Raw genomic sequence first — 11,175 nt, 5'->3', positions numbered from 1 at the left:
CCATATAATATTACCTTAAAACACACAATGTTCATTTATAATGATTGTAATTCCCACATTAATTGATATAATGCAGAGACAAGAGAGTGGTGGCCAAAGCCAAAGCTCAGGATGGAAAGCAAGTCTTGGAACAGTGGAAGGCCAGTTATTTTGAGGTCCGTGCACTGATTGAGAAATCAGACCGTGATCCCCGCTGGGAATTCAATCGCAAAAAGCTGTTTGAAAAGACAGACTATATGGCTTCAGTCTGTCAGGATTTGTATAACATTTTGCAGGTTTGCCAAATTAGATTAAGCATATTTAATTTACTTTCAATTGTACATGAAGAAATTTTTCCTCACAGACAGTAACCTTCTCACAAATGAATTTTCACTGATAGACTCTGGACGAGTTCTACATTATCTTTGGACCGGAGTTAAAAGCAGTGACGGGTGATCCGAAGCGAATAGATGATGTTTTACACCGTGTAAACTGCCTCTCCGAACCCATTGAGGAACTTACCTTTGACCCCTTTGACATCCGCAAAATGAGCAGCTGGAAAATGACCATGCAGAAATTTAAAACTGACGTCCAGGTAAAAATCTGTCTGTAACTATATTGTCAGTGTTCATTTGTTTTCCTCTTTTGATATTTTTGGTGTATTAAATGCTCTCTTTTTTTTAAGGCCATTGAAAGAGAAGCTATCAATTTCATTGATCACTCCTTCAAGACGCTGCGTTCTTCATCTGCAGCCTTTGACCTGCTGCTGAAATTCAAGCACATCCGCTCTAGAGATGCCATCAACAATCAGTTGATGAAGAAGTTTAATGATATTCTTGCTCAGTACTGCAAAGAGGTGCCTCATGACCTGCTTACTAAAAAACCTAGTACATGTTGTCGTGGTGATACAAAGATTGCATTTCTTGCTGTTTTTAAGTGTCTTCTTTGGTGGTGTTGTTGCCTAGATGGACCTTCTAAATGACATATTTATGAAACTAAAGGATAATCCACCTCTGAATAAGAATCATCCTCCTGTGGCAGGAGCCATTGTTTGGGAGCGTTTCCTGCAAGACCGCATTAGGTACCCCATTAAACGCTTCAAGGAGGCACGTGAGCTGATGTGCAGCGTAGAGGGCAAAGTAGTAAGTCTTCCCACATTGTCACTAAGTAAAACTTTTTGTTACTAGTATGATGAGCTGAGTGTCAAACCTTGTAGGCATTCAACATTAATATAAAAGGGATATACAATCTCAGTGTGATTGGGACTGGTGTTGACAATCAAAAGGGATAATTACAAAAAGACAGACTATATAGACATAAGACATAATCTATATTAATGAATAATACATGATAAAAATTAATCATAATTATATACAAATGCATCTATATAAATAATACATTTAAAATGTTAAAATTTAAAATCATATTATGTTATGATATTTCAGCACCCATACATCAATATACATTCAGATGGATGTCATTATATTGTTTTTTGAGTGTCCCACTAATGTTCAAGTTCGAGACCCCTGCATTCTGTTTCATTCTGTTTTACAAAATTTGACAGTTTTTGAACACAAGGACACTGTAGGAACAGTGTAGTCTTTAAGAAAATGTCCCCTAAAAACTAGGGCTGTTGAAATTAATCGTTGCATTAATAGACCATAATCGATTATAGCCTACTGGCGTTTCTTTGATGTCATTCGTCACATACGCTCGTAAGGCTGCGAGTGCGAGCGTGTGCGTACAAGTGTGTATGTGTGTGTGCGAGGCTGCATGCGTGTGCGTGCGAGTATGCGTGCGTTATTGTAACTTAAGTACACTTGATAGTTTCATGCGCTTATAGTATTTACTAGTGTTTGTTCTAAATGGTCCTGTCTGCTGTGTTATGTGATATTTGCTACATTGTGTACTTTCTTGGAGCAGATCAAATAAAAAGGGAGTTACAGGGATACAGTATATCTGATTGCTTGTATTCATTGACGAAAATGTAGGCATATGCAGTAACATTGAAAAGTGAGAATGCAGCGCATCGTGATATCGAATCGAATCGTTGACATGATAATCGTAATCGAATTGAATCGTGAGACCAGTGATGATTCACACCCCTACTAAAAACAGTTAGCACTAGAACTGAATATTCTATTCAGGGTGACTAGTCATTCAGGCAACCCAATTTTGAAAATGTGTAGTTTTGCACATTCCTATACTCTATTTGCTACACCTATCAGAGTTCACAAACTTAGGTATTCTTTGCAAATGCTTATGCTCTCCCATATTTGCATTTATATGAATACAGATATCCTGACTGTCTTTTATTTTTTCCCTTTGCAGGTGGAATCCAAATACTTAGAGGTGATTTTGCGTATGAGGGGCTATGAGGAGGAGCTCTATAACGATTGGAAAGCAGAGACTACTCAGACTCTGCCCCTTCTCATGAAGAGAAGTGTGCTGATAAGAGTCAACAGTGATGGGACTGTCTATGAAGACTTCATACAGCCAAATGCCGTACGTTGCAGTGACAGGGAAACCTGTCTGTTAGCTGTGAGGAAAAGATGGTCAAAATTGATAATAGTCTAGACTGGGTAAACCCAGCCAGATCTGCCGGTGATTTGATTTCGCCCTGCAGTTCGGGCTGGAAACCTGTACATTTTTCTATCCTGCTTCCGTTACAAATCTGCGGGGACCAATCACAAACTGGCTTATCCACCTGGCGTGCTATTGGCAGGTTTAACATGATGACGATAGACAAGCGATGGTGCTCAATGGCTTCTCTAGTTTAGCAAACAAATCGCTCGAATGGGTGTAAATACCACTCACTTTCATGTTTTTTTTTTGCGCAACCTGCAAAAATCGCTTGATGCCATTGCTGCTTCTGCAAACCACTGATCAATGCTACAAACCAACACGTTTGTTGACACGTTTCCTGTCTGGAGTTTTCGAATCGAATCGAATCGTTGGTCTGATTGGTTGAAGGACTATCCAATCGCGTACAGAGTCATTTGAACTATGCCCGTTGATCACGCCTCTTGTGCAGTAGAAAATACAGAGCAGACTCCCCAGACTAATGTTCAGTCTTAAAAGATTGAGCTTGGTCTGGTGATAGCCAGACTAATAATGGTCCTTATATCATGGAAATATGTGGATAAGTCATTTTAATGATCTCAGTTTCTCTCTACTCCATAGCCACTATGTACTTAAACCAGTGCTTTGAAATAACATTAATGTTATTATGTATGATTATGACTGTGATTGCAGACTGCTCAGGACTCAGAGAGGGATGTGGAAAAGGATGTGCGCTATTCTGTGAATTTTGCCCCTGAACTGCAAGAGATCATATCTGAGACCAAATTTCTGGATCACTTGGGCATCTTATTACCAGATGAAGCACAAAATGTGGCTCTGCAGGAAGACAGGTTTCTCAGGTAATCTGCCTATAATTAAGTCCTACAATTAATTTACTGAACCTTCATGACATTTGACCTAAAAAGACTTCCTTAAAATGTCTCTTGAAGTGTGTTTTGACACTTTTGTTACTATTTACTGTTACGGATGCAGGTACAAAATTGAACTGAAGAAGTTAGTAAACCATTACCATTCTCTGATGGATAACCTAAATGATGCCGAGTTCTCACTAATGGCTGATTCGGTGCAGGAACTGAGGCGAGTGCTAAGCTTTGGGTGCAAAAGACTCAACTGGAATTGTTTGGGTAAGTTGCACACAAATTTAATATTTATGTATTTAAAGTGCATATAAAACTAAAAATATCAACTTTATTTTACTTTTACCTTGTTACATATGTTACATGTAGGTACTATAGTAATAACTATAAATTATTAATAATTACAAGATTATTACCTTAATCTAACCCTAACCATCATGTAGTTAATTCATGTTACTCAGAACTTAAATGTATAATTACACTGAAACAAGGTTACTAAAGTTTAACCTAAAATTTCCATCCATTTAGATTACAGTTTTAAAATAATCTAGTAAACTTAAAGTGATGCATATTTGTCAGTCATACATAAATGAATAAGGAAATAAACTGGTAAGATTTTCGTAATAGTTACAATAAACTGAATTTATTTTAAATACACAATTATCTAGTTTATATGGTTATCATCAATCAGTAAAATTTGTTTCACTCCCATACATTTTAACTAACTGAATATGGCTTGTTCCACAGCTAGACATATTTTATCCATGTTCTTACTGAATACATTTCATTGTTTTCACAATTAACATATTTATGCTGATTCTAAACAATTTAAATGGGTACCGCGTAAAAATGAGTAGTTGCTGCCCCACTATTTTGTCTTCTAAAAGTTCTTAATGTAATTTCTTGAATTAAACTTCATTTAACAGGTATACCACAATTCATCCAACGTGGAAATCAGGCCACTTCCAAATTTGAGTCATTGGTGAACCAAATTCAGAAGAATGAACAAGACATTGACGATAAACTTAAATCCATTGAATCTGCAAACCTTTTCAAGTTCCCAATGGCAGATAAAGCCGGACACCTACCAGGTTAAGAATGTTATTGGCTGTATTTGCAATGACTAGATTACTCTTAATAACTCACAATAAGCAAACACATCAGGTACAAAGTGACAATGTGTTAAGGTGTTTTCTGCCTGTTGTTCCAGGAATAAAAGAGTTCTGTGATTTCATTGAGAGTGAGAGGGCAAAGGTGGTGAACCTGCTGGTGAATAAGTATGCAGCTATCAGTCCTCTCCTCACCAAGATTGAAAGTCTGATCATGGGGACCAGCACTGGCAAATCCAAGCGCATGGCTCAGTTCTACGCTTATTGGGAGCTCAAGATCTATGATTCACTTACCAAGATGGTGCTTCAGTAGGTTTATTTGATTGTTTCTCGGATGCATTTACATAAATCTCATAAGTCTAATGCTCTTTTATGCTTACCATTACAATTGCCTTTCAGGAATATTCAAGCTTTTAACAACGCACTGATGGGCACTACTCCACTCTTCCAAATCGACACCATTCTAGCTGCTCCTGAGATTGCTTTACTTCCCAACAACAGTGAGGTGTACAAGCTTATTAGACAGTGTGTCGCTGACTGTGTGGAGAGTACCAAGGTATGTTGCAGGCTACATAATTCAAGACAAGTCACCTTTATTTAGCATGTTATAAACAATATAGATTATTTCAAAGCAACTTCACTGTTATACACAGGAAAATGGCAATCAATGATGCAAACTTGATCAAATATGAAAATAATTCTAATTCTGCTGTAAATCAACTCTAAAAAGAGCTGTCATTATTCAGCTCAAGTCAGTTCAGTGTTGATTCAGTTCAGTTCAATAACTGTGTAAAATTAATCAATTATCAAACAAGTTCAATCCAGCTATAAACTGCACTACAGTAGTGTAATGTTTAGCTCAAGTCAGTTCAATGTTGATTTATTTCAGTTCAATAACTGTCGACGTTGCAAAATTTGAATTTGAATTTGATGAATTTAGATAGCAAATCACTTAAATTTATTCAAATGAGGAATACAACAAGTGATTTATAAAGAGGCAGAAAACAGGATATATCGTTCAGAATATACAAGATAGAACAGGGAGGGATTAAAGGGTTAGTTCACCAAAGAATGAAAATTCTGTCATTAATCACTCACCCCCATATCATTCCAAATCCATAAGTTTTTTGTTTACCTTCGAAATACAAAGATCTTTTTTATGAAATCTGAGAGCTTTCTGTCCCTCCAAAACTGGTTTACGCAACATTGTCTGCTCTCGCATTGACACCACATGGAGATTAATATTTTGTTAATAAAGTGTTAAATTGTGGGTTTTTTGCGCATTCCATTGCTGACATGGCTACAAGAGTGTTCTGGTGCTCCATGGATCAGTACTATTCATTTTGTTTTTTCCCCTATTTACACAGCCAGTACTATGTACAAACACAATTTTTTGTTTAGGTGTGTATTTAAATTTTCAACATCATGTTACTGCACCTTTAAGTGCCCGAGGAAGCGAATGGCTCAAATTGAAACTACTGTGGGACAGTTCAGCACTTAAGCACAATAGATGTAACAAGCAATACAAATTTTTTTTTTTTTTTGATAACAATCTATTCTAATTACAAATAAATGCAGTCAAAATACAAATTACTATAGAAAATACAAATAAAAGTAAATAAATTACTCCTTCCGAGCAGCAAATATTAATCTAAACAGAAACCAGTACATACTACCGCCGTCTCCATTGACCAATTGCTTCTCTGACAAATTAAAATACTGAAAATAATGATAGAAATTAGAAAGCAAATACTTTCACAGATTTAGAACAGTTTTAGTGTAAAGTAGATATTTGGTCACTCAGGTCACCTTTCACTCTGTTTCTATCTTTTTAGCGGTTTGTTCGCTGGATGCAAGGCAGTTGCATCCAATGCCCTCCACAGTATGTGGATGGTGAAGACAAACCATTCGTCTTCACTTTTTACAATGAAGTTTGCCAGCTTCCACAGATAAATGAGCAAGCCACTGCCGTCTCCCAGACAATGCAGCGTCTCCTTAATGGAACCAGCGTCTACCTCAAAACCTGGATGAGCTACCGCTCTCTCTGGAAACTCGACAAGGCTATTGTCATGGAGAAGTTTGCAGCCAAGAAGCCCTCATGTGTGATGTATGATGAGAAGTTTCAGTTCTATGTCAAGGTCAGCAATGAGGTGGCAAAGCAGCCCTTGATGAAGCATGAACACATAATCAGGCTGAACCTGGAGCCGCTAGCCCGTGCCATCCAGGAGAACGCACAAGCGTGGGTCACTTCTCTGGGCAGGCTCCTCAATGACTCGACCCGAGAGGAGCTTTTCAACCTGCGCAATGAGCTGTTGGTGAGGAGGACAAATGTTGCACTGTTCTAAATGTTATCTTCATCTAAGAATCATGTAAGTGAAATGTTGAGATTTTGAGACAGTCTGTACTTATAGAATGCGTTTACTGTGAACAGAAATTGTCAGATAATTTGAAGAGGAACCCCAATACCTTGGAGGACCTGAAATTTGTTCTGGGCACCATCACAGACATTAGAGATATGTCTCTCTTAGTGGAGATGAGAATCAATGATGTTCAAGAGAGATACAGAACTCTGAGCATGTACAATGTGGAGGTGAGTAGACCTGAGTGTATCAGACAGTAGAGGAACAGTACTTGTTTAAACCAATTACTCTAAACCAATTTGTTATAATGAAAGATGATAAAATGTGCTTGTGAATAAGTAAAAAAAAAAGAATAATCATACTTAACCCAAACTATTGTTAGTGTACATGTCAAATATTGAATATGCACTAAAACGTTTTGTGGTCATTCCTTTGATTATTATTTGCTTTACAACTCTTTTTCTGAAGACTTTAGAGGAGGAGGTGCAACTGTCTGCAAACATCTCCAATCTGTGGAGTGAACTTTTTAAAGAGTCTAGGCGGGTTGACCGCGGTTTGAGAAAAGTAAAGAAGACTTTTGCAGAGGTAGTACCAATCATTTACCAGTAAGGCTTAATTTGCTTGTTGGCCATTTGCACACACTGCTTAGACTAGTCTTACAAGACTGGTCATAACATTTTTAAGTCAGTAACATAAAAGGGTAGATTGGTCAAATTTGAATTCGAAAATTTTTAAAAGTCTTAACTTAGCAACTATGTTTATGCAACTGGCCCCTGATCTTTGATTTCTTAATGTTTCAATTCACTGAATTCACTTTCAATTCACTCTCTCTCTCTCTCTCTCTCTCTCTCTCTCTCTCTCTCTCTCAGATCACTCTGAATCAGACTGAGGAGTATAAACAGGAGATCTCCATATTTGCAGAGAGCTTCAACATGCATGGTCCTGGAGCAGTGGGAGATGATCTAGAGAAAGGCAAGAGCACCAGGACTCTATCCTGATGTGTTTTGTTTTTCTTATCTTACCCACCTGGTATTCTATCACCATTGTTTATGTGTACTCCTATAGGTTTAGAGATCATGGATACCTATGAGACGGAGTTGGCTAGGGTAGAGGCAAGCCGTCAGGAACTGGCTAAAGCTGAGAAATTGTTCAACCTGCCCATCACTATGTACCCAGAGCTTCTCAGTGTACAGAAGGAGATGAGGGGCCTGAGACAGATCTATGAGATTTATAAGAGCCAGAAAGTTAGAATGTCAATTCATTACATATACTTTTACTTATTATTATGTTGGTCACATTTTCTGAACAGTTGTGACACAGGTGTGTGTATATTCCTCAGGTAGCTAAGACAGAGTGGTCACAGACCCTTTGGGCAAATCTGGACATAGAGGTCCTTCAGGACGGTATAGAAGGACTTATCAAGAGCTTGCGGAAGCTGCCGAAGGATGTGAGAGCTCTTCCTGTATCTTTCTTCCTGGAGGGCCGCATGAAAGAATTCAAAGAGTCACTCCCTCTCCTTTTGGACCTAAAAAATAAGGCCCTCAGAGACAGGTAAATGCTTTTAAGATTTTGTTTTATAATGTTTTAACTTAAAGTAATATATCTCTGCCTTTAGACACAGCTAGCAAATATGATTAAGGGCTAAATAGTGTGATCTTCAAAAAGGTAGCTTAATCTAAGGTCACTAGCTATTTGGATATACTTTATGCAACATGAGACTCAAGTGCTCACTTGGTTGCTGCAGGCACTGGAAGGGCCTAATGGAGAGGACAGGCTCTATCTTTGAGATGAACCCAAACACCTTCACTCTGGAGAACATGTTCTCCATGGAACTGCACAAGTATGGGAACGTCATCAGTGATATTGTCACCTCAGCTGTAAAGGAGCTTGGCATCGAGACGGTTAGAAATCTCACCAAAAATGAAATTCAACTACACTTCTTATAATAGTAATGGTTTGAAATCCAGCATTAGAGTTAAAGGGAAAGTTCACCCAAAAATGAACATCCTGCAATCAATTTCTCATGTCTTTCCAAACCTCCACGCCTTTCTGACTTCTGTGGAACACAAAGTAGTATAGAAAGAAGAATGTTGGTAACCAAACAGTTTCGGTTCACATTGGCTTCCATTGTATTTTTGTCCATACAATAATTCAGACGAGACCACTTTGGCAAGTTTACTTGAGTTTACTGAACACAATTTATCTTTGGCGGTATGGTTCCTTATGGGGGTTCTTGCTCCATAATTAATGACATACGTAGCTTTAGCATTAACTCCCCTATGGAACCATCAGCTTGAGCAATATACAGATGATTAAGACAGTTTAGTAATGTCTTTAAGCCGTGGTTAAACATGTAGACGTAGCAGTGAAGTCTGGGACGTCTATGTTGTAGCTTGCTATGAGGAAGGGTGTGTCTCTCACGATGATGTCCGTGGCTCTAGGACTTGGAAGCCTTGATAATCTGAAACAAAGAAGACAACAGCCAAAAGGTGCACAGAAATATGCTTGATACTTATAGTGGTGAGGGTGGGGGTGGGGGGGGTTGCGAGTAGTTTAAGCATGTTTCCCAGGCGGAAGTGCCGCGTATATATATCCTTCCAGTCTAATAGGAGAACGGTAGTGGTTGGAGCAATTTGACAGCTGACCATGTCAGCTGATCGCAGCCTATGCCTACGTGGCCTGTCTGAACTAACGCTGTGCTCGATTAGTCAATGAAAACTTAAACTGTTTGGTTGCCAACATTCTACGAAATGTCTTCTATGTTTCACAGAAGAAAGAAATGCATACAGATTTGGAAGAGCATGAGTAAATGATGTTGATGATGAAAAATCCCAAGAAAACTGATTTGAACTGTTTATTGAGATTGTGCCATTGATCGTAAGTTTCCTTAAATTATTGCGATATTAGATTACAGAGTGTGTTTGTGTGCATTTTTGCAGGGAGTAAAAGAAGTGGAGGAAACATGGGAAAATATGAAGTTCAATGTGCAGCGGTTCTTAAAAGGCACACAGGAGCATGGTTTCATTCTTGGTGCTGTGGATGAGATTCTCCAGCACTTGGATGATGATGCCATGAACCTGCAGAGTATGGCAGGCAGCCACTTTGTAGGTCCCTTCCTGGCTACCGTGCAGCAGTGGGAGAAGAATCTATCACTCATTAGTGAGATTATTGAGGTCATTGGAAACCAACAATATCAACAATCAACGACTTGAAAACCACACTGGCTCATGTTCACATTTCTTTACTATTATTCTCTAATGTGTAGGTATGGATGTTAGTGCAGCAAAAATGGATGTACCTGGAAAGCATCTTCATTGGAGGTGACATTAGCTCACAGCTACCCGAGGAAGCCAAAAAATTCGAAAATATTGACAAAATGTTCAGAAAGGTGAGTTCTGCACCAACAACTAATTTGAAAATGTGTTTTTTGTGAAGAATGTAAATCCCTTATCCTCTGATGGATATCACCAGATAATGACCGACACAGTGAAGGACCCTGGAATTAAGAGATGCTGTCTGGTTCCAAATCGTCTGGCTGACCTGCAGAACCTAAGCGATGGTTTGGAGAGGTGTCAAAAGAGTCTGAACGATTATCTCGATTCCAAGCGAAATGCTTTCCCGCGCTTTTTCTTCATTTCTGACGATGAGCTGCTCAGTATTTTGGGGAGCAGCGAGCCTACTTGTGTGCAGGAGCACATGATCAAGGTAATTTTGCGTGCTGAGAAAAGGATGAAATGAATGTTTTTCTAGAAATGTTTTCTAAATGCATGTTATTGATCTTATTGTGAATGATTTGCATGCATGTTTACATTTTATAAACCATAGGGGTAGAACAAGTAGAATTTGGCTAGTCAAATGAGCTTAACAAGTTTCATGTGCAATAAAACCTGCTTTTATTAGCCTACTCGTAATCCTAAAATTGAAAAGGCTCTTATATATTTCCTTTTTTAAGTATAAAGGAAGTAGTCTGTGGAAGAATTAATATTATTAATGTATTTTCTATTCTCTGTAGTACTGTACTGTTATATGTATTATTTAAATCGAAATCTATTGTATGTTATTTATTTTAATGAAATGTTTTTATTTAGTTAGTTATTTAATTATATAAATCAAAATGTATTTAATCAATTTATTTTATTTGCAAATGTATTTGTTTATTTAGTTATTTGTTTAATCTTTTTGTATTATTTGTTTATGTTTATATTTTTTACATTGCTTTTCTCGAAACTTTTCCACGGACCCGCTAGCACTCCCTTGTGGGGGTCCCTCCCTGAATCTCAGTTTGAA

General features: G+C 38.0%; 1 protein-coding gene across 1 annotated transcript in view; it reads left to right on the top strand.

Moving 5' to 3' along the window:
• Nucleotides 1-11,175, top strand: part of dnah10 (dynein axonemal heavy chain 10) — a 40,495-nt gene that overhangs the window by 4,462 nt on the left and 24,858 nt on the right. Inside the window, 20 exon segments of the mRNA XM_079871282.1 lie at nt 77-275; nt 380-574; nt 665-835; nt 945-1,121; nt 2,311-2,484; nt 3,235-3,401; nt 3,535-3,686; nt 4,346-4,510; nt 4,630-4,837; nt 4,928-5,084; nt 6,364-6,843; nt 6,960-7,118; nt 7,357-7,473; nt 7,758-7,883; nt 7,887-8,132; nt 8,228-8,439; nt 8,633-8,789; nt 9,828-10,061; nt 10,154-10,276; nt 10,360-10,593. Of these exon segments, the coding sequence (XP_079727408.1) occupies nt 77-275; nt 380-574; nt 665-835; nt 945-1,121; nt 2,311-2,484; nt 3,235-3,401; nt 3,535-3,686; nt 4,346-4,510; nt 4,630-4,837; nt 4,928-5,084; nt 6,364-6,843; nt 6,960-7,118; nt 7,357-7,473; nt 7,758-7,883; nt 7,887-8,132; nt 8,228-8,439; nt 8,633-8,789; nt 9,828-10,061; nt 10,154-10,276; nt 10,360-10,593 (3,853 nt within the window).

This window comes from Squalius cephalus (genome assembly GCF_949319135.1).
Source record: "Squalius cephalus genome assembly, chromosome: 5".
In the NCBI taxonomy this organism is placed as follows: domain Eukaryota; kingdom Metazoa; phylum Chordata; class Actinopteri; order Cypriniformes; family Leuciscidae; genus Squalius; species Squalius cephalus.
The sequence above is the reverse complement of the archived record's forward strand: the minus strand, read 5'-3'. Positions and strand labels throughout refer to the sequence as shown.